General features: G+C 41.4%; 1 protein-coding gene across 1 annotated transcript in view; it reads right to left on the bottom strand.

Moving 5' to 3' along the window:
• Window positions 1-24,640, bottom strand: part of PALD1 (phosphatase domain containing paladin 1) — a 128,981-nt gene that overhangs the window by 76,436 nt on the left and 27,905 nt on the right. Inside the window, exons 2-8 of the mRNA XM_032232026.1 lie at window positions 16,224-16,418; window positions 13,723-13,825; window positions 13,167-13,346; window positions 12,243-12,407; window positions 9,793-9,953; window positions 4,728-4,803; window positions 1,055-1,206 (exon numbers count right to left, since the gene is read on the bottom strand). Coding sequence (XP_032087917.1) covers window positions 1,055-1,206; window positions 4,728-4,803; window positions 9,793-9,953; window positions 12,243-12,407; window positions 13,167-13,346; window positions 13,723-13,825; window positions 16,224-16,405 — 1,019 coding nt within the window. The 5' untranslated portion in view covers window positions 16,406-16,418. The remainder of the gene's footprint in view (window positions 1-1,054; window positions 1,207-4,727; window positions 4,804-9,792; window positions 9,954-12,242; window positions 12,408-13,166; window positions 13,347-13,722; window positions 13,826-16,223; window positions 16,419-24,640) is intronic.

Below are 24,640 nucleotides of genomic sequence, written 5' to 3'. Positions count from 1 at the left end.
GATGCCCATACTGAAAATAGAATAGAATAACAGAGTTGGAATGGACCTTGGAGGTCTTCTAATCCAACCCCTGCTTAGGCAGGAAACTCTACACCACTTCAAACAAATGGTTATCCAACATCTTCTTAAAAACTTCCAGTGTTGGAGCATTCACAACTTCTGGAGAAAAGCTGTTCCACTGATTAATTGTTCTAACAATCAGGAAATTTCTCCTCAGTTCTAAGCTGGTTTTCTCCTTGATTAGTTTCTACTCATTGCTTCTTGTTCTATCCTCAGGTGTTTTGGATAACAGTTTGACTCCCTCTTCTTTATGGCAATCTCTCAGATATTGGAACACTACTATCATGTCACTCCTGGTCCTTCTTTTCATTAGACATACCCAGTTCCTGCAACCGTTCTTCATATGTTTTAGCCGCCAGTCCCCTAATCTTCTTTGTTGGTCTTCTCTCCACTTTTTCTAGAGTCTCAACATCTTTTTTACATTGTAGCGACCAAAACTGAATGTAGTATTCAATGTGTGGCCTTACCAAGGCATTATAAAATGGTATTAACACTTCAAGTGATCTTGATTCCATCCCTCTGTTTATGCAGCCTAGAACTCTGTTGGCTTTTTCAGCAGCGTGTGCAGCACCTGCCAAAAAAATGCCATCACAGTTCTAGGCTGCATAAACAGAGGGATGAAATTAAGATCAAAATATTTTGTTCTCTTAATGTTGTATATAAAATACTGCTCAATAAAGTTTCCCAAGCCATCTATTTAACATCCTTACAGATATTCAGAAACCTTGCATTTTGGATGATACCTAAAACAGAAAATTATCAATCATTATGTAAACAATGCAGTTCAATCAATGCTTCACTGAGATAATATCCTAAATATATATAAGGGGAAAAGGTTTTTAATTCCTCTCATTTTGTGATACAACATCCCTAAGTTAGGAACAGAACTATTCCTAATTGATGTAAGAAGATTTTCAATGTCTATAAATAATCATGATTAATCCATAATCTCCATTTCATTTCATCCAAGTAGGAGAAGCTACAAAGCTCTTACTCTTGTTTTTGTAGGCCACCTTTACGGTGATAGTGGACCAGGGTTCCTAAGACCATGGCAAAATTGGTTGTCCCGACACCAGTTTGGCAACTAAACACCAAGGCAGGAGGTGGCTTGCTGGGATCTTGGAGAAGGAGCAGATTTGGACTTTCCTGTAAGACAGAATTATACACATTTGTTGGATCGGACACAACTTTGCAACTAACAACATAGAAAATAAAAATTAAATGTTAAAAAAACAATTAACCGCAACCACCCAGCCCCCAGTCAAATGAGCCATTTGGTGGGCTCCTGCATCTCACTCTGGTTTTCCCTGTCCAAATGGCAAAACCAAGTACCATATTTTTCAGAGTATTAAGACGCTGTCAGCCTCTGCTTTGCTGCTGCTTCGGCTGCCATTGAAACGGGGGAGGGGGGCATGGTATTTGGGAGGGGAATACTAATTGTGCTGGAGGAGGATCCTGGAGTTTGCTGCCTCTCTTGCTGCGCATGCGGAAGAGGTTTCCCGCCAAGGCCAATGGCACCGACATTCCATCTGGGTGATGCCTTTCGAAGTTATCTCACACCTGACACTTGGGAGAATTATGATTGGACTGTAACTGGGATGCCAAGGGGTGGGGAATGGGTTAGTCTATATATCAATCGCTTTCGCGCCTAAATAATCAGTCTTTCGCTTTGCTACGCTTCTAATCATTTATAATTAATAAAAGTACACTTGATTTCTATCAATGGAGTCTCGTGGTTTTCTTTCCTAATTATTCAATGGAGGAGTGCTGACAGACGCACCTTTTTCCCTCAAAAAATTTTGGCCTCCCAAAACCCTGCCCCCTTCACCAAAATGGCCATGAATAGCTTTTAGGAGGCTTCCAGAGTGCTGCTGGGGGCTAGGGAGGGAAAAAATGAGCGGAAAATGGACACTTTTTTGCTCGTTTTTGCCCCCGCCCCCTGGATCCAGGAACACTCTATAAGCCTCCTAAAGGCTATGCATGCCCTTCGTTTGACAACAAACAGTTTTCATGAAAAATGGACTGTTTTAGGAGGTCTGCAGAGTGCAAAAACTTTTTTCTTAATTTGCCTCTTCAAAATCTTAGTGGGTCTTATACTCCGGTGTATCTTATACTCTGAAAAATACGGTATTTTAAAGTTCACACACATTGTCCGTTGTTGCTCCAGTCCAAGAGAAGAAAACACCCATGGGTAACCAAAAAGGGGACAATGTCCTTTCTGGTCAACCCTTCTTCTTTTTGAACAAGCAGAAGTTTCGATTAGACGGCCTATCAGCCTCTTCTAAGCTTGGTTAGTATTGATGTTACCTAGTTGGGTAATGAAAGTGTTGCAAGAAAATAACCAAACTCAGAAAGCACAAAAGACCCCACAGGTCAACCCTGCGTTAACATATTCTCTATTACTGGTGCCTCTTCTAGTTCCGTTACTACCCATTCACTCTCAAATGAATTAAGATTAGCCTCAATCCTATTGGCCATTTAGAGAGCTCTCAAGACATGATCTTTCTAGCAAGTCTCAAGATCCCTTAGAAACAGAGAGCCCACAAAATGCCTTTATTATATAAAAGTTTTTAAACACTCTTACTTACTTCTGTTATAAGTATATTTCTTGTTTTCTATGTTTATTTTAAATGTATCTTTATTGTTCTGTTTTTATTGTTCCCTGACCAAAACCACATGTGCGATGGGTGGCTATATAACATAGATCAGGGGTGACACTGAGGGCCGCATCAGGGTTGTGTTTGACCTTGGGGGGCTGGAAGAGGCGTGGCCAGGGTGGGCGTGGCCAGCTCTACATCATTCATGGCGAGGGTACCTGCAGCCCTCTGCCAGCGAACCCTCCTGCTGCCCTCTGCCAGCGAAAATGAAGCTCAGGAGGGCTGTGTGCAGTCTTCCCAGGCTCCATTTTCACTGACAGAGGCATTGCGGGCCGATCCTTCGCTGTTTCCAGGGTGGCCCCATGGGTCAGATCCTGCCCCTGGATCTTGAGTTTGACACCCCTGACATAGATAGGTAGGTAGGTAGGTAGGCAGGCAGGCAGGCAGGCAGGCAGGCAGGTGATGATAGATAGATAGACAGACGATAGATAGGTAGACAGACAGACAGATGATTAGACAACTGTAGTAACTGTAAATATAACTGTAACTCTACACATCCTATTTACATAGTTTAATGCACAGAATAATAGCTACTAGCAAACAAACAAAATTTCTGCTGTTGTTGTGTGTGTGTTTGTGTTTATGTGTGTGTGTGTATCTTTGAATTAGTTTTGACTCCTAGAAAGTGCTTAGGTAAGGCCCTGCAGCTTTCTTCCCAAGCCTTTTATACTTTGATTGCCATTGTCATCTTCTTAGAGCTGAATGTGTGGGACTGGCTGTCTTGGTGCCTCAGACAGGACTAGAACTCCCTATTTCTAGCCTGATGCCTTAACCATTACACCAAACTGGCTTACCTTTTAATCTTATGTGATTTTTTTTTAATTCTTGTCTGAAGTCTCACATTATTTTTTAAATCTTTTTTTTATAGAAAAACAAAACATTCTCCCAAGAAAATATGCATATCATTGCAAGTGAATGGCTGAATTACTTCCCAAAACGAAGAAAGCCTCTCTCCTTCTCTTAATCAAATTAACTTAACATATTAAACACGGTTTAGAATCTATCCTGGAATTACTTTAACTCTGAATTGTTCCCATAACACTTTGCATATTTTTAGTATCTCCCAAAACTGTCTCCAGCCTTAGCAAAACAATGGAACATCCAAAGTAAACATTGGCACTGCAACTAGCATTTGGATGCCCATTAATTAAATTCAGTATTATAGATTTGACCCAACCGCCAAAAAACTAAGCATTTATTTTAATGGTTTTCAAATAAACGGGCCCTTCAAAACTTGCTGGCTTGTGCAGTAATTCTTTTTATGGTGTGTGTGTGGGGGGGGGGGGCTTAGACTTTTTAAGTTTGGCACAACAAAACGGTACAGTTAAGTCATGAGCCTAAAGCAAATATAGGCGTCTAGCAAATGCGTGTGTTCAAACACCAGCTAGAGGGATCCAGAAATAGACACATGAATCTTCACTCGGCAGATGTAAATACAAGGGGAAGGGGAAGCAAATGTTTGTAGTACCTCCACCTAACAGGAAGAATATCCAGCTTCTGCTAACAAGCATCTTGTATGTGCTTCCTTCTCCAAGCCAGCTTATTACTGTATTTTTCAGAGTATAAGACGCATCAATGTTTTGAAGATGCAAATTTTTTTTAAAAAGTTTTTGCACTCTGCAAACCTCCCGAAAATGGGCCCTTTTTTTCTCAAAAAAGGACGTGAATAGCCCTTAGGCGGCTTGTAGAGTATTCCGGGGGACGGGGGGGCGAGCAAAAAATGGCCCGTTTTCCACACAAAAGGGCCCATTTTTGTCAAAAAAAAAAAGGGTATCAGAAAGCTTACTCCTGGGAGCTGGGGGGGGAGAAATTGAGCAAAAAGCGGCCCATTTTCGGCTCCCTTCTGCCTTCCCAGCCACTAGGAGCTCTCTGAAAGCCTCCTACAAGCTATGCATAGCATTTTTGTGAAGGGGCGGGGTCTCAGGAGGCAAAAATGCTGTATTCTAATATTCCGAAAAATATGGTAAATAAAAGACAGCTTGTAGATTAACATCTGGCATCAGGTCTTACCCGGAGGAAACTGATGAAAGCATCAAACTGTGTTTCTAAAGGCGCTCCATCCACAGGGAAAGGCAGCCGATGGTACCTGCCGAGAAAAATGAATTATTTCCAGTTTTGGGGGGAAAAAACACCCTCGTTCCACATGCAGGCGAGCTTTGAAAGTGTTCTCGTATAGAGACATTTTAAAAAACATACTAAATCTAACAAATATGAACAAAAATATTTTATTTATTAAAGTAAATAAATTTTATTTAATTTATTTATGTATTAAAATGTATGACATACGGAATATGGTGATTGACATAAAAATAACATATTGGAATATTGAATAATTACCGTGTTTTTCGGAGTATAAGACGCACCAAGATTTTGAAGAGGCAAATTTTTTAAAAAAGGTTTTGCACTCTGCAGACCTCCCAAAAACAGGCCAGATTTTTGTCAAAAAAAGGGGCATGCATAGCCTTTAGGAGGCTTGTAGAGTGTTCTTGGGGGCTGGGGGGGCAAAAACGAGCAAAAAACGGCCCATTTTTCATGAAAACGGGCCCTTTTTGTCAAAAAAAGGGAATGTATAGCCCTTAGGCGGCTTATAGAGTGCTCCTGGGAGCAAAAATGAGCAAAAAACAGTCCATTTTTTGCTCATTTTTGTCCTTCCCGGGCTCCAGGAGCACTCTGGAAGCCTCCTAAAGGCTATGCACAGCCATTTTTGCAAAGGGGGAAGGGTTTAGGTAGGCCAAAAGTGCTGTATTCAGTGTATAAGATCCACCCAGATTTTCATCCTTTTTTTGATGGAAAAGGGTGCGTCTTATGCTCCGAAAAATTCGGTAAATAATGAAGGATTATAAATTGAATAAGCAAATAATGGAAGATTACAATTTATCACAAATGTTTGTACTATTATTAGAATTATATAAGCTAGTTAAAAGCAATAAATATGATTAATAATATTCTATTTGTATTAAAAGGTATGACACTTGGAATAGGGTGATTGGCATAGAAATGACACATTGAAATATTGAATGATTAAATAATGAAAGATTATAATTTAATAAAATGTGTATTATTACAAGAATTATATAAGCTTGTTAAATGAAAGAAATGCGATTAATACTGCTTTTTTTTTGTTTGCATTAAAATGTATGACACTCAGGTGCCACACTGTTCACCCATGGATATGCTTTTTAAAATTTTTAAAAAACGTAATAAAATTTAATTCAGCACATTGCGCATGATGAAAAGAAGGAAATCAGGTATAATTGCTTTGTCGTGTGACTGTTTCAATTATACATTTCTGTATTAAATCCATGGCTTTATTTTGAACCATGACAAATTTTAACCATGAGAAAAAGCCACGCTTTATTCAATCATGGGGATGAGGTGGCTCAGTGGCTAAGACACTCAGCTTGTCGATCAGAAAGGTCAGCAGTTCAGTGGTTCGAATCCCTAGCACCACATAATGGAGTGAGCTCCCGTTACTTGTCCCAGCTTCTGCCAACCTAGCAGTTCGAAAGCATGTAAAAATGCAAGTAGAAAAATAGGAACCACCTTTGGTGGGAAGGTAACAGCGTTCCGTGCGCCTTTGGCATTTAGTCATGCCGGCCACATGATCACAGAGATGTCTTCGGACAGCGCTAGCTCTTCGGCTTTGAAATAGAGATGAGCACTGCCCCCTAGAGTTGGGAGCAACTAGCACATATGTGTGGGGGGAACCTTTACCTTTACCTATTCAATTATGCCACTTGAAAAAGGATAGAGTTTGGCTAAATTTACAGTATGCATTAAGTCAAATCTGAACAAATGATAGTTTTCGACTCATAACCGTAACGGAGCCTTCCTATTGCAGTCATAATTTGTGATGGTTATAAAGTGGGTCATCATGTAAGCAGGCCTGATTTTACAACATTTTTGAGAGCCATCATTAGAACAAGGGAATAATTGAGTTGGAAGGGACCTTGGGGGTCTTCTAGTCCAAGCAGGAGACTCTCTTGTCACTTATGCCCACAAGCAGATCAATCCCGTGTTATAGGATAGGTTTGTATGCAGTTTAATTTGCCCTCCATGTTCTATTTCCGCTGTCATTTCTCAAACGTTTTGAGTGCCCTGCCTCTTTTGATGGGGAAATAGAAGGTGAATCTCTGACTAAATAAGGCAACGTGACAGAGACATAGGAATAGGAATAAGTTTATTTATAGGCCGCCCTTTTCCCTGAGGGGACTCAGGGCGGCTAACAACTTATAGGGAGGGGAATACAAACAGTGACATATAACATAACACATAATTAAAAAATAAACAACATTCATTCAACATTCGGGTGGGGGTGGATCAAATCTTTACCCCCAGGCCTGGCGGGATAGCCAGCTCTTGAGGGCTACGCGGAAGGTCTGAAGGGTGGTGAGGGTACGAATCTCCACGGGGAGATCGTTCCAGAGGGTTGGAGCTGCCACTGAAAAGGCTCTCCTCCGCGTAGTGGCCAGCCGGCACTGGCTGGCAGATGGCACTCGGAGGAGGCCTAATCTATGAGATCTAATCGGTCTCGAGGAGGTAATCGGCAGGAGGCATATGACAAGTAGGCAGCTTTACTGATTGGTTTGGTAGCTTCCTGGAGACCTTTGTGTGGCATGGATGTAGGTCACAAAGGTGGAGGAGCAGGTAAGCTTTGATAGGAGGATAAGGGAGGCAGGTCATCTCTTTGGGAATTCTCATGGCTTTATGACTCCATCCCCGCAGGCTAAAGTGACATTTGCTGTCAGTTATCAGAGTGAATATGCTTTTCTAGAAGTAGGTTGCTCTTCAGTGGGGCTCCTGGACTCTGAGGAAGCTTCCCTCTATTAAGAGAAAAGGCTGAGAAAGTGCCTGTTGAGAGTCAGTCAGGATCCGGGTGGGGGCTGAACTGGCATGGGGGAGAAGGGGCAAAGAGGTGGAATGGGATGGGTAGGAAAGGTGATGGGGAGAGGGAAGGGGGACAAGACAAAGAGGGAAAGGAAGATGATGAAGAAAGAAAAGAGGAGGGGGACGAAGAAGTAGAATAGGTCCAGTAGGAGAGAGGAGGAAATGGTGGACAGGGAGAGGAAGATAGGGACAAATAAGGGGGGTGCAATTCTAATGCCTTCATGACTTCATCCAGGCAGGTTTATTACCAGAGCTAAAGGAGAGGGAGGGTGGGAGGGAAGATGGGGAGAGGAGGGGAGGAAAGGAGAGGAGAGGGGAAGGTGTCTAGGGAAGAGGAAGGGGTGGATGACATGGCATAGCAAGAGGGGGGGAGTGGGAATAGGAATGGGACAGGAGATGAAGGGCGGGTAAGAACAAATGTGGGGGGGGTGAATACTAAAGTTTTCATGACTTCATCCATGCAAGTTAGCAGAGATAAGCAAAAACAATTAGTACAGAATAGAATTAGAATGGAAGAGAATTAGAACAGAATTAATAGACATGAATTAGATTTAGAGCAGAATTAATATTAGAATTAGAAGATATACTAATTCACACAACTACAACTGCAGCACAATTAGAATAAAATAAAATTAGAATGGAGTTTAGAATACAATAAAATTAGAATAGAATTGGAATTAGAATAAAATTAGAATTACATTAGAATTAGAAACAGACTAGAATTAGAATGGAATTAAGAATTAGAATAGAATGAACAAAATTAAAATAGAATTGGAATTTCTGTAGAATAAGAATAGAATAGAAATGGAATGAAATGAAATAGAATTTAAATAGACTACAATTAGAATGTAGTTAGAACAGAATTAAGTAAACACGGCAATCATTAAGAAAACTCATTGTTGTCTATGGAGTGATTTTGTCAAAGGTGTTTTCTGCAAAAATGTCATAAATTGTGATCATATGACCACAGGACCAGTCATTTTATAATGCAGAGATAAATAACCAGATATCTGTGGGAAGCAATCTATAATAATCTATACAGCCTGGACATCTGGGAAGCTCCCTGTCTCTCCAACTTTAATTTTGATGTTCTTAATTAGAAATAATAATTTTGAGGGAGAAGTATGTATGGTACCAGGCTCCAGCACCTGAAATCATAAATTTTAGAGCCGAGGTGGCGCAGTGGCTAAATGCAGCACTGCAGGCTATTTCAGCTGACTGCAGTTCTGCAGTTCGGCTGTTCAAATCTCACCGGCTCAGGGTTGACTCAGCCTTCCATCCTTCTGAGGTGGGTAAAATGAGGACCCGGATTGTTGTTGGGGGCAATATGCTGACTCTGTAAACCGCTTAGAGAGGGCTGAAAGCCCTATGAAGCGGTATATGTCTAACTGCTATTGCTATTGCTATTGCTAATTTTCTTAAACATGGGGAAAGAGGACAGCTACATTTAACCCTAAAAAAAGCCCATGGAAGCTACGATGGTAGTAATTGTCCTGGAGATCGAACAGATTTGTTTCAATTAATTGTTATGGCTTTGCCTTTGAGGAAATATTTTCTGCCCATGTGACAGTCACAATTACTGTGGCGGTCATTTTGAATCCCGACTTCAAGTAAGAGCACCCTGGATTTCGCTCTAAATTTTAATAAACCTATCAGCTCAAAGAAATGGTCTACATTCTTGGAATACAGATAGTCCTTGACTTACAACTAGAATTGAGCCCAAAATTTCTGTTGCTAAGCAAGGAACAGTTTATGATCTTTCCTGTCACCGCTGTTAAGGGAAACCCTGCTGTTGTGAAATGAATCACGGGATCGTAAAGTAAATGTGGCTGTCATCATTGACTTTGCTTGCTGGAAACTGTCTGGGAAGGGTTCAAATGGCTACTAAATGACCCTGGGATGTTGCAACTGTCATAAATACATATCAGTTGCCAAGCAAACAAATTTTGATCATGCGACCATGGGGATGCTGCAATACTCATAAGTGTGAAAACCAATGATAAGTCAGTTTTTTCAGTGCTATGGTAACTTCAGTCATTAAATGAATAGTTGTAACTTGAGGACTACCTGTAATGTTTTGTAATGTTTTACTTAAGTAAAACAGAGAATGGTGGGGGGAAAAAAATAAGGTCAGAGTTAGTACAATTATTTATTAATAAGGGCAAAATGGTCTTCCACTGAAATTTACCTGTAAGATGGCAGCAGGAAAACAGGCCTCTTGTACACTTCCTCTGTCACTTGGATGTCTTCTTCACAGAAGATTTTGACTGAATGTGGCTCATCTTTGAAATGTTCAATATCATTGTAGACGTAATATATATTCTCACTCAGCTGGGCAAAGTCATGGATCTTCAACAGATAAATCCAAGAAACCAACCTGAGAAGAAGCTTGCTTTATAAAACATTATCTATAACCTGCTGTCAGGCAGTTTTCTTCCTTAGACCTACTTGCCGACTTTGCTAAATGGTTTCCTTTGTAGAGATAGAAAGGAAACGGCTCTGATTCTGCTCCTCTCAAGTTGTCCATGCAGACAATGGACCAGGGGTGGTATTCACTTACCTTCCCTACCGGTTCGCAAATGTGAGCGTACACGGATTCACTTTTGGTTTAAAAAAAAGGGCAAATGGGATGCTGTAGAGCCGTGGCAGGTGGGTGGGGCCAACCACGATTTCCGTTACTGGTTCGGGCGAACCAATCCGAACCGGTAGAATAAAGCCAATATTAAGATTGTATCATTCTCATTCCCAAATGTAAACCTCGGAGAAATATTTCGTACTATTGTGATGACTCCCCCGGATGCTTCCCCAGATTCCTTTCCAGATGTCAGCTCGGAGGAGGATGAACTACTTCCGGGCACGTCTGGAGCAGGGGTGGGTTCCGGCTGCTGCTACTGCCAGTTCATGGACGAGCTTCACACGCACGCTTGATTCATGCTACATGCGCAGTACTAAAAAAAATGCTTCTGCACATGTGCAGAAGCAAAAATCAAGAGAACCTGTTTGGGGCGTGGCAGGCCGATTTACTACTTACTTGGCCAAATCAGTCCGAACTGGTAGGAACCCACCTCTGGTCTGGAGGGGAATTGGTCAATGGCTATGAGCAGCCATCTGAGAGGAATTTGGCTGCAGCAGGACAGCCCTGAGGCTTCAGGTGGGGAAAAACACACAGCTGCAGCCAGTCAGCAATGAGGAAGAAGAACTGCCTTCTGTACCTGATCCCAGGACAGGTAGTGCAGAGAAAAGGCAGCAGCAGCTGAGGTCAATCAGATTATTCACGAGGAGGCAGCTTCGCCCTTCTTGATGGGCTGCACCAAAAGCTGGCTATTTAGCACAACAGACAGATGGAGGCAATGCTGGGAACAATGTGTTCATTTCCTAGCTACGTGTTTCCTGCCTTGATTTATATTGACACCATACCTGGATTGTGCCTTGTGAACTCTGGACTTTTCTTGCCCCATGAACCTCCTTGTATTGTGGATTTAACTTTGCCTGTTGGGTTTATCTTGTTTGGGAAACACAAGTGCCTTGTGGACTCATTGGCCATTGCTCTGTGGACTAGCATTGGTCTGTGTTTGACTTAATTGGGACAGTTCTGGGTTTCTGGTGAAGGGAATTGCTGGGGAATATTAATAAACCCACTAAACCACCGTTACATGTGAGTGAGTAGGCCAGCAGAACTATATAGTAACGTAATTAAAGCTGTACTACTTTTTTAAAAGCAATGGTGTCTGGAAACAAAATAAATCAGAATACTCAAAATAAATAAAAAACACATTATGAAGAAAGTGAAAGTTATAGAATAAATAATATTACAGGTAGTTCTTAACTTATGACTACAATAGAGTCCAAGATTTTACTCATAAGTCATTGTGGTTGTTAAGTCAAAGATATCACATGACCAGATTTGATTTTATGACCATATTTACAATAGCTGTAAGCCTCCAAAGTTGTTAAATGATTCATGTGGTCATTAGACAATCAAATACAGTTGTTAAGTGAATCCAGCATATTGAAAGGCTGGAGGTTTTTGCCATTGTTTGCAGAGGTGGTATTCAGCAGGTTCTGACCAGTTCTGGAGAACCAATAGCAGAAATTTTGAGTAGTTCGGAGAACCACTAAATACCACCTCTGACTGGCCTCATCCCCATCTATTCTCTGCCTCCCGAGTCCCAGCTGATTGGGAGGAAATAGGGATTTTGCTGTAACCTTCCCCTGGAGTGGGAAGGGAATGAGATTTTACAGTATCCTTCCCCTGCCATGCCCAACAAACCATGCTACAGCCACCAAGCCATGCCCACAGAAATAGTAGTAAAAAAATTTTGAATCCCACCACTGATTGTCTGCCAGAAAATGGCAACAAAAAATAATAATAATCACAAATCGTGAGCATGCGCCTGCGGAATGCTGCAATTAGTTGTAAATGTGAGCCAATTGCCAAGCACTTGAAATGCAATCACATGATTACAAGGAGGAGTGGGCAGTCATAATTCTGAGGATGGGTCATCAATGTTTTTTTTAAAGCCCATTGTAATTTTGAATGATCATGAAACAATAGTTTGTAAGTGGAGGATTACCGGTAATAAAAGTGGAAAATATATCTGAAGCAAATCTCAAATGCAGTGCGCCCTCAAAAATCACCTCTTTTCGAATAGAGACTTCCAGGTCTTCTACTTTGCCTCCTCTATGCTGATTATGTAGGTTCTCCTTCAAGTTCTCCTTTGCTCTTGGAGTGTAGGGGATGAAATCATTGTCCATACGCAGAAAAAGTACAGGCTCTTCACGAATGCAAAACACAATGCATTCCTGCAAAGAGAAGAACTGTGTTGGCTAAATTCTCGAGAGAGTATAGAGAAATGCTGATTTACGTACAAAGCTTTTCTTGTCTGCAATAATGATCTACAAGTTCACTGACACGTTTTCCACCTTGCCCTTCAGGGCACTTGTTCAAGGGCAAACTTCTAAGTGTGCAAGAGAACAAAAGATACACTGCAAAAACAACAGATTTCTTCTGTTGTTAGGCAAAAGTCAAAGATACGTCAAAATGCCTATGGAGAGAAACTGGGAGTTCCACTGTTTTCTCCCATCTAATAACATGTGCATAAAAGCAAGTGCACATATCTATAATGCATTTGAACCCTGCTTGTGAGAAAAATATGTGGGGGCTACAACGGTGCTTTTGTCTTGACACAAATAGGCATGCAGAACTTTCAGCCAATGTTAAGCCTTGGTGGTGCAGTAGTTAGAGTACAGTACTGCAGGCTACTTCTGCTGACTGACTGCAATTTAGCAGTTCAAATCTCACCAGGCTCAAGGTTGACTCAGCCTTCCATCCTCCTGAGGTGGGTAAAATGAGGACCCAGATTGTTGGGGGCAATATGCTGATTCTGTAAACCACTTAGAGAGGGCTGTAAAGCACTGAAAAGCGGTGTATAAGTCTAAGAGCTACTGCTATTGCTAAGCAGAGGCGTCCAATCTTGGCAACTTCAAGACTTGAGGACTTCCAACTCCAAACATTCCCCGGTCAGCCATGTATTTCAGTTTGGTTTTCTTTCATATACGGACCTTATGACCATCATTCTGGAGCTTCTGCAGGACTTGCTTGAATCCACCAAAGCTGGGCTGCCCCATCCCAAACACTGCATATCCTCCTTTGGCCTGCCGAAAGTTGGGAGCGCCACAAGTGCTGGAAGTATTCAGGACATCTGCTTTGCCATATACATCACGGACCATAAAATATTTCCCCTACATGGAACAATAACAAAAAAAAATGGAGAGATATCAATGTGCAGAACAGGTAGTGTAAGCATTTGGTTAATTAACATCCTCACAAAAATAACATGATTGAGAATTTGCAGAGGACCAGGCATATTCATGGAAGACAGCCCTATTATGGTCATTGCCTATTAATGCTCAACAATAAACATTCAGCAATATTATGTGCTTCAATGCATCGTTCGTTGGGCAGGGAAGCAGAATAGGAAGGCTGCATCATGATTCTTGGCCTCTGTTGCCCATTGTGAGAAAAGAGATGCTGATTTTTTGGCCCAGAAAAGCTCTTTTTTAATGATTTTGATCACCACCTCCTTTTGAATATCCATACATAATCCGCAACATTCACCTGGACAAGATAGTGTTCTGGAGTAGATTCTGTAATCCGCCCCACAGTATAGCTGGCTTTCATTAAGTCGTCATGTATTTGAAATTCTTCTTTGCAATTGTAGCTGTAAGAAACACAGGACAGAAGTTGTGTGATTGTTTTTTCTGCAACTAAAATATCTTTTTGGGGATTAAAAAAGCATTGTAAGATTCCATTGCTTAATTTCCTATTCACAGAAAGTTGATACATCTTACGCAGATGGTAAAGTCTGCCACAAAATAATCAAACTCACAGCCATAAGTCAAATTGTTTGGTGTAACGCTACTATTTTATCCTGAACATGTATACATATTTTTATGTAGTCTATACAAAATTACAATCCAATTAATAACATTAATTGCATCTCCAAGTTACCTTGAAAAATTAAGAACCACCGTATTTTTCAGAGTATAAGATGCACCAAGATTTTAAAAAGGCAAATTTTAAAAAAAAAAGATTTTTGTACTCTGCAGACCTCCCCAAAATGGCCCATTTTTTGCAAAAAAAGGGTGGGGCATGCATAGCCTTTAGGAGGCTTGTAGAGTGCTCTTGGGAGCTGGAGGGGGTAAAAACAAGCAAAAAAATGGGCCGGTTTTTCCAAAATGGGGCTGTTTTATTGTCAAAAAGGGCCCATTTTTCACTCATTTCTTCCCTCCCCGGCCCCCAGGAGCACTCTGGAAGCCTCCTAAAGGCTATGCACAGCCATTTTGGTGAAGGGGGCGGAGTTTCAGGAGACCAAATATGTTGTATTCAGTGTATAAGATGCACCCAGATTTTCACCCTCTTTTTTGAAGGAAAAATGAGCGTCTTATACTCCGAAAAATACGGTAGATTCTTATATCATTCTTGTTATACTTTAAATCAATTAACAATACACAAAAAGTATTGAGAGAGAGAGACAGACAGACTTATTTGATTTGATTATCTATGAACTTGGACCTGGGTAGCAGAAATTGTTACGTTGTGCTTCACATGGTCAATAACTTTAAGTCATTTTTCCATTACAGCAACTTTCCAACATATTTGCCACCATATGAAAATTCTCAAATCAATTTCTGCTTTCCAGGCTCCTGCTACTACCTGTCTGGCTGTAACCAATTACAAAACTATCAATTATTTGTTTCAACTTAGTAAAGCCAATATGGCCATTATCTTAGATAATGGGCTCAATTGTGATTTGTTTCGTTTTGCAATTATAAAAAAACAATCAGTGCAAAAAGACAGAAAAGGTTTTCAAGATTACCACCCATGACAAAAACTATTACTTTGTTTTCTCTAACAGCATCCTCAGAACTCCAAGATCCCACAGAGATCCCAGAGATGGTCCTAGGCATAACAACAGTGTATGGCTGAATTCTGAGGTGTATCCACCTATCCAGCAAAGAGAAAAATTCATAGAGTAACAGAATTGGAAGGGGCTTTGGAGGTCTTCTTTTCCAACCTCCTCCTTGAGCAGGAGACTTTAGAAAAATGGTTGACCAATCTTTTTTTGAAAGCCTCCAGTGATGAAACACCCACAACATCTGAAGGCAAGCTATTCCATTGGTTGACTGCTCTCACCGTTAGGAAACTTCTCCTTAGTTCTAGGCTGCTTCTCTCCTTGGTTAGAGATTAAGTTAGACTAAGAAAAGGAAGCAGAGGATAATCTAAGGAGCTTGTGCAGATGACACTTGGTAAAGCTATGTTTTGGGACTATTTTCTCTGTCTATAAAAGCCACTTGTTTTGTTTTATTTTTCAATATCCAAATTGTGCCTATCAGTTCATAAATGTTGCCTGTTCTTCATTTATATGCTTAAGTTTCATAAACCAATTATGAGGCAACTCAGTTTTAAGGGGAAATAATATATATGATCAGATTGGGAAAACCTCTTTTGGGAGAATGAGATGGACATGAATTACTTAGCTTTTATATTCAGCTATGTCATTCCTCTCTTGACGTGCAAGTTTTATATGCCAACAAAAACTTGTTAATTTTATTTTATGCTGTGGCTAATTTTTTTTTTTTTGGGGGGGGGGTTGTGAATAAGAATAAATATTCAAACTGTCATACATGGGGCCGGTTTCTGTGTGTGTGTTACACCAACAAAGACCCACCCTAACTTTTGACATTCTGGAGCTTCAAGATTTTTCTCCAGCCCATTCCCATCTGAGATAACAAAATCAGGTGGGGAACAGAATTCCTAACCATAATCCACGGCAAATGGGCTATAATCAATTTAGTAGGCCACAAGAAGAGATGGCTCGTTTTAGAGAAGCCTTTATTAATTTGGTGTTCCCCAGATGTTTTGTCATCCCCAGGTATGAATACCAAGTTCACACACACAATATAAAATATGAAAGGGAAAAAAATGCTAGGTCTCCTTTCTTAGCCTAACTCTTTATATAGACAACATTACAGCCCTTAGAAGACCACGAAGCTCCAGAAGATTGAGACAAAAGATGAAAGGATCTGCAGAGAATATAGGTGGTGGTTGCAACTCACGTAATAACAACAGGAGCCACCTTATTAGTAATGATAGACTTGGCTTTGTTATTGTGGAGGCCAATGGTCTGGAAGGAGTGGATGCTGAGGGAATGGTGATCCTCCATGGTTCCACTGCCGTGAATGTTCTCAAATGTTGCTGTTGCTACTGTCTGCTGAGCTGTGCTGGCAGTTGTACCCATAATCCACAGGCAACTGTACCAATAAAAATAATCAGAAGATGAATAAGCAGAAGGGAAATGTTAAGACTTCAGTATTCTGCAAAGAGGAAGGGAGGAAGGAAGGGAAGGTGGGAGGGAGGAAGAAAGAAAAAGACACATAGACAGGTAAAAAGGAAGGAAGGAAGGAAGGAAGGAAGGTAGGTAGGTAGGTAGGTAGGAAGACAGACAGACAGACGGATGGACGGACAGACAAAAAGGAAAGAAGGAAGGAAGAGGAAGGGAGCGAGGGAGAGAAAGAAAAGAAAGAAAAAAAGGAAGGGAGGAAGAGGGAGGAAGGAAGAAAGATAGACAGAAAAGGAAGAAAGGAAGAAAAAAACAAATATATTTAGGAAAAGGCAAGCAGGATTTTGTTTGCATGCATGTATTTATTTACAGGACTTATATGGCTGAAGAGCCAGCTGATGGCAAAATTTAAGGGATGAGAGCATGCCCACCCTATCTAACCTAGTAGGACAGAGATACCTTCAACGAGAGGTGCTCCCACAAGTAACCTGCTCTTCTGCCACTTAAGGCTTTAAAGGAGATAACCAGCACCTTGAATTGGACCCAAAAAGCATCTGGAAGCCAGTATAATTGATGTAGCCATGCTCTTACTATTTGACATTGTTATCTTCCCCATTTCAGAACCAGAGCTTTCAGACTCTGTTCAGGAAAAAACTGGGGATTTCTCAGGCATTCTTCACAAAACTCTGGATGAAAGGCCGAGCTGATGTTGCATAGGAATGAGGAGCCTACAAGAATGTTTCAAGCATCATTCTAGGGATTAAAATCTTGGCATTCTGTGGCAGATAATGAAGAAGTTCTTGGCAGTGCTGAAAACATTGCCCAAAACCGGGGAAAAAATAAATCACAAGCCAGTGATCTATTGCTGTCCCCACAGCCCATTCTGGCAACTCTGACGACTTCCAAAGTAGTCGTTTCTTTAATAAAACAAGGTAAACACTGAGTAAATAGTCTGGAAAGTATTTAGAACCATCCATGATCCTGCAGTGTTGTGACTTGCAATGTGATTACAGCTTCAACAAAGTCCTATTAAAGAGGTAGTAGTTAAATCAGTAGCACACCGAACAGTGGATTGGGCCATGACTTTATTTGTAGAAGTTGAGTCAGCATGTTTCTTTATAGGTAGTGACTGCTAGACCCAAATATTAAAAACATGGTTGAAATCTTGCAGGGTGGCAAAATATTCTAAGATATTAACCACAAGCTTATTTTGGTATTAACACCTGCAAGTATCCACATGAACTGTCAGAAGTCTCCAGATCTTATCAACCATCCAAAGAACCAAACATTAGGTAGTATAGTAAACATGTTTTTTTCATCCTGTTCCCATGAAGTTTTTTCTCAGACTAACTAATAGCCCAGCATTGCCCGGGAATTTATTTATTTATAGGGGGAAAATGTCCAGACCAAACGTAATTTCTAATGTTGGATTTTCCCCCTTACCAGAGGGAGCCCCCTTGTGGAGGACTATGAAGCCATTACCATGGCAACTCCACTGCGCTATACAGTAGAAGCCATTTTACGGTGGGACAGTAGAAGCCATTTAAAGGCACAAGCTGCATCTTAACAGAACACACACACCGAGGGGTGTTAGGGGTGTCTTATCCCCACAGTATTTTTTCCAGAGAGTAAGTCATCTGTGTACAAAGTTTGGTTGAAATTGCTCAAGGTGTTTCAGAGTTAGGCTGGAACACACACACACACACCCATATATATTTCTCTCCTCCTTCCTTAGAAAGGAGCCAGCTGTTCTGAACAGCTTGAACTTGTCTTGTAAACATCTTCTTCTGGGGAATTGAGAATGAACTAGAAGGGGGGGTGGAATTATTTAATCAACTTATTTGACTGTCAATCTCAAACAAATGTCCTTGGGCAGCTATTAAAAGTCAATAAAACCCAAACACATATAAAAAATTAAAAGGCAGCAACTAAGAAAAAATCACAAACATAAATTACCATAACTAGAAGATGGGTTCCTTCGCACATCTTGTGCCCCGGGCTCTAGTATAAAATTTGTTCTTTGAAGACGTTATGAAAAGCCAGGAGGGTTGGAGTTAACCTGGTCTCCAGAGGGATGATGTTCCCACGGGTACACAGAAAAGCTTCTCCTTATGGGACAGTCCAGGAAATTAATGAACCAATTGGGATTGTTCCGGAGCAGGGGTCTCCAACCTTGGCAACTTTAAGACTTGTGGACTTCAACTCCCAGAGTTCTTCAGCTGGCTGAGGAACTCTGGGAGTTGAAGTCCACAAGTCTTAAAGTTGCCAAGGTTGCAGTGGTGGGTTACCAATTTTTTTTACTACCGATTCGGGCATCCGGGCAGGTGGGTGGAGCCTCCCTCCACTGCTATTACTGGTTTGCCTGATCCAGGCCGAACTGGGAGCAACCCACCTCTGCAAAGTTGGGGACCCCTGTTCTGGAGGGTCTATAGCAGGGGTGGGTTTCGACCGGTTCGCACCGGTCCCTGCGATCCGGTTGGTCGCCGAACCCGGAAGTAAGTAACTTCCGGGAACGGCGAAGCCCCCCCCCGCGCCCGCGCGCGCCCGCACACCCGCGCCCGCTCCTTACCCGGTTTTTACGAATTCTGCGCTTTCCACGCATGCGCAGAACGCATACAGCGCCTGCGCGATCCTCCAGGAGCAGCTGGAGCATCGCGCAGACGCTAGTACGCATGTGCGCGCCGCGTGCGTGCGCGAGGACGCCGCGTGCGTGCGCGAGGACGCCGCGTGCGTGCGCGAGGACGCCGCCGGCCTCGTTCCAACCAATCCGGTTGGAACGGGGCGAGAAACCCACCCCTGGTCTATAGCATGATCTAATCAAAGTCCTCATGGCCATCTGGAATGAGAGGGTGATGGGGGCTAAGAAACAGATTGCATCTGGGCAACCTCTCCTGTCCCGGGGGCCTAGATGAGAATCTAGAGCAGCACTGGTAGAGAACGAGGAGCAAACCTGATTGAACATGTCCTTATCACAATGAGGCCTACTTCCTCGTGATATGGACAGCAAAACATTTGTCAGGGTTCCAATTAATACCCTCAACGAAAGAAGACTCCGAGGCTTGAGCTTCCTCAAAGTTCCATTTTATTAAAGGTGTCATATTGGCACATCTGGGAAAACCCGAATCTGAAAGCTTCCAAGTTTTTCCCACCCAAATGAAAGTTCAATTCCCTTTCTAGCACCCACTTAGCAATAGCAATAGAAGTTAGACTTATATACCGCTTCATAGGGCTTTAAGCGGTTTACAGAGTCAGCATATTGCCCCCAACAACAATCCGGGTCCTCATTTTACCCACCTCGGAAGGATGGAAGGCTGAGTCAACCCTGAGCCGGTGAGATTTGAACAGCCGAACTGCAAAACTGCAGTCAGCTGAAGTAGCCTGCAGTGCTGTATTTAACCACTGCACCACCTCGGCTCTGTCCATCACATGGTCCAATCAGGCAGTGTCCCAACTGGAGATGCCTCCTAGTCACACCACTCCAGGTACAGGGCAAGATGTCCTTGACTCTCTGAGAAAGGGATGTTATTTAGACTATATATCTCCCATACTCCATATAATCCCCACCTCCCAGTTTCCCACAGCAATAAATAGCTTCCAGGCCTGACAATAAGGGTTTCTGCCCTTATTGCATCCTACAGATAGCCACTCATTTTTGAAAAAAAGCAAAGACATAATTGATTAAATAAATCAGTGCCCCCTAACTTTTTGGGCACTCTTTCCATGGAAAGTGATTTTTCCGTGGACCAGAGGGAATGTGGTTTGTGTGCTGCCTGTACCCCGTGGATGGGGTTTAGCTTGTTTGTGCGGCCTGCTTTCTGCCATGCTGCGGCCTGGTGCCAATCCATGGGCCAGGAGTTGGGAACCCTTGAAATAAGCAACTAAGTTTAAAAATAAGCAACTGAAAACTGATGGTTGGCCAATCTTCTTCGAAAGAATCTGTATCAGGGGTGGGTTTCAACCGGTTCACGGCGGTCCCTGTGAACCGGTTGGTCGGCAAACCCGGAAGTAAGTAACTTCCGGGAACGGCGAAGGGCTCAGCCGCCCGCCCGCTCTCCTTACCCGGTTTTGATGAGTTCTGCGCTTCCACGCATGCGCAGGACGCATACAGCGCCTGCGCGATCCTCCAGGAGCAGCTGGAGCATCGCACAGACGCTAGTACGCATGCGTGCGCCACGCGCGTGCACACCGCACGCGTGCACGAGGACGCCGCCGGCCCGGTTCCAACCAAACTGGTTGGAACGGGGCGAGAAACCCACCCCTGATCTGTATCATGGTCTATCACATATGTGTTAATGTGAGAGAAGATGTTTTGATTGGCTGCTTATCTTGTCATGAAATTTCTTCTGGAATTCCGGTTGCTACTCTAATTCTAGCAGTGGTCTTTCTTACTCTATGGATGGGCAGAATTTTCATGATCAACTTTAAAAAGAACGAGTTAAATTTGTTTTGCATGCACACAGCCTCCCTCATGAAATGAATATTTATAATCACATAGTTATGGTATTTTAAAAATTCATATATTCACTGTTTTACAGACTGTGGCCTACTTCATAAGATCCTTTGAGTTCAGAACTTTCTATAAAGCACAGTTCCAATTTGTTGTTTCTGTGACAATATAGCAAATCATTTTTGAGTACTTTGGTTCAATTTTTTTTCACCCTGCTTATCACAGTTACTGATGGATTTACACTGTTGTATTTATGATGCACTGAAGATTTTTACTACTTGGATTAATAGGTGACGGCATTCTGCCAAATTGCAGAAGCAATAGCCTGTTTCCCCAAAAATAAGACCTCCCCAGTTAATAAGCCCAATCAGGCTTTTGAGTGCATGAGCTAAAATAAGCCCTCCCCCGAAAATAAGTCCTCCCCGAAAATATTGCAATACAGTAGCAGCCATGAGGTGACCACGCTCGCTGCCTCCTGCACCTCAAAAATAATAAGACCTCCCTGAAAATAAGGCCAAGCACTTATTTCGAGGGTCAAAAGAAAATAAGACCCTGTCTTATTTTGGGGGAAACGCGGTAGTAGAATAGAGTCCAATTGGTTGAAAAGTCTTTAGCCTTCCGCAGAATTTTTTAGTCAAAGTTGCATGCATATTATAAGACACGGAAGCAGTAATTCTATCTATCTATCTATCTATCTATCTATCTATCTATCTATCTATCTATCTATCTATCTATCTATCTATCTATCTATATACACAGACACACACACACACATATGTATACATACTGTTTCAAATCTTGAAACATGAAACATAGAACTGCTGAGAGCAGGACATCTTCATTTCCTTGTAGTTGCTATTCTCACCTTTGTGATTCATCCAATTACCTAGTAAAAATTCATTAACCTCCTAATCTATTTTGAGTTTAAGGGAATGGTACATATGATTTTGTACAAAATTCAGGTTCAATCTTCATTTTCCACACTAGAAAACAGACCCAAAATCAGAGTGAAATCCTCCCGGTTCAGCCCAGTTTGGCCGAATCAGTAGGGCCGAGCCGGTAGTAAAAATATAGCTTCCAGTGATCGCGCGGCTGAGGTGAACCGGAAGGGAAAAATGCTTTAAAAAGCTTTTTTTAAAAAGCTGAAAGTGAAAAAAAGTTGGCCACGCCTACCCAGTCACATGAAACCCTCCCACCAAGCCACACCCACAAAACCGGGGGTGGTGGGTTAGATTTTACCACTGCCCCAAATAAATCAAAAACCTGCCATGATTTTGTGATTTCCCTGTACCTCAACACACTTAAATCACAGGACATAGAATGCTAAGGATGGAGGGGACCTTGTAATACAGGTAGTCCTCTACTTACAACAGTTCATTTACTGAGCATTCATAGTTAAAATGGCCCTGAAAAAAGTGACTTATGAATATTTTTCACACTTATGACTGTTGCAGCATCCCTATGGTCATGTGATCAAAATCCAGACACTTGGCAAATATTTATGACAGTTGCTGTGTTCCAGAATCATGTGTCCACCTTTTGCAACCTTTTGACAAGTGAAGTCAATGGGGAAGCCTGATTCCCTTAACAATCTTGACGGTAACTTAACAACTGCAGTGATTCACTTAACAACTGTAGCAAAAAGATCATAAAATGGGACAAAATTCACAACAAATGTTTCGCTTAAACAACAGAAATTCTGTGCTCAATTATGGTCAAAGACTACCCGTATTATGTATCATCACCAGCTTGGAATTGTTTTTTGTTTTGTTTTTCCTTTTGGCGAGGAATTCAGAATTCAAAATTTGAAATACAAAATTTAGACAGCCAAAATAGGACAACTTTCTAGAGAGAATTTTACATTTCCTTAAAATGCTGTCATTTCTGGTTAATGTTTATTTCATATACATTGCCATCATAAGTTACAGCAAATACTTTATCACTTTTCTGAATAATTTAGAAAAAAATAGTTTTTGAAAGTCAAGGCAAATTACCTTCTAAAAACAGGCAAACAGAAGAATGAATAGCAGTTTAATAAGTTTTTATTTCTTTCTTGAATTATACTCTATCTTTGTGAAGGACAACATCCTTTAAGTCTTAACCAGGCAAAAGAGATTTACCACTTATTTTCCAAAACAGGAAAAATACTGTAACCTTAAAAAGCAAAGAGAATAAACAAAAAAGCATTTTAATTTCTTTGGAAGAAGTTCCGCATTCTACAAAATCGTGCTTGATCCTTTCCTACATAAGGCTGCATTACTATTACTATTAGTCTTCTCATCGTTCCCATCACCCATCTCCTCTCACTTATGAGTGCAGGACTATAACTGTTGCTTATATCCCTACGATTTATATTGATATTGTTTCCTAGTATGATTTGATTGCTTATTTGTACCCTATGACTATCATTAAGTGTTGTACCTTATGATTCTTGACAAATGGATCTTTTCTTTTTATGTACACTGAGAGCATAGGCACCAAATTCCTTGTGTGTCCAATCACATTTGGCTAATAAAGAATTCTGATTATTTTTTTTCTCGTTAAAACTGAACACCCTTGATGCATCTCCATTCTCCTTAAATGTAATAAATCTTCCTTCTAAAATTATAATGTCTATGCTCTACTTTTCCTGTACTTCATGCAACACTGAGAAGCATACTGATAGCTGGAGAATCTACAATACTCAGGTATTCTGGTTGGGAAACTAGAAGAAACCAGCTTAAGGGAAGCTGAATTATACTTGTACTTGTACTTGACGCCTCTTCACCCATCGTGGGTATAGGCGACTTCCATGGAAATTTGACGCCACTGTGTACGGCGATCCATGGAAGCTGTTTCGGCTGGATATACCCAAGGGGACGCCAGTCCCAAGGGTCAAAATTATACTATTTTTTGATTTCATCCATCCCAAGAGATGTCCTCGGAGAAGCAGTTGGGATTGTGACATGCAACTTGGGGAGGGATGTAGTGGAGCACCTCCCCAACCTGAACAACCCCTCTTGTGGGAAGAGTACCAAGTTGGGATTGTGTGCATTAGAAATATGAACTGGATTTACACTGGCTAACCTGGGCAATGGCACCATCAGAAATATAAGTTCTACAGAAGAATTATTGAGCCTGTCATCTACACCTCTATAACTGTCTGGTTTGGTTCTGCAACCCAACAAGACAGACATAGACTTCAGAGGATAATCAGAACTGCAGAAAAAACAATTACTACCAACCTTTCTTTCATTGAGGACCTGTACACTGCACGAGTCAAAAAGAGGGCTGTGAAAATATCTACGTACCCCTCACATCCTGGACATAAATTGTTTCAACTCCCACCTTCAAAATGACACCATAGAGCACTGCATACCGACAACTAGACACAGGAACAATCACTCTGCTAAACAAATAATTCCCTCAACACTGTCAAACTATTAAGTCTGCATTATTATTATTATTATTAATCTTCTCATTGTTCCTATCATCCATTGCCTCCCACAAATGACTGAATGACTAACTTTTTGCTTGTATCCTTATAATATATATTGATTGCTTCCTAATATGATTTGATTGCTTATTTGTACCCTATGACTATCATTAAGTGTTGTACCTTATGATTCATGACAAATGCATCTTTTCTTTTATGTACACTGAAAGCATATGCACCGAAGTCAAATTGCTTGTGTGTCCAATCACACTTGGCCAATAAAGAATTCTTTTTTTTTGCCTCACTTTTAATTTACAAACATGTAAAAACC

The sequence above is a fragment of the Thamnophis elegans genome, chromosome 15, assembly GCF_009769535.1.
Source record: "Thamnophis elegans isolate rThaEle1 chromosome 15, rThaEle1.pri, whole genome shotgun sequence".
Lineage (NCBI taxonomy): Eukaryota > Metazoa > Chordata > Lepidosauria > Squamata > Colubridae > Thamnophis > Thamnophis elegans.
The sequence above is the reverse complement of the archived record's forward strand: the minus strand, read 5'-3'. Positions and strand labels throughout refer to the sequence as shown.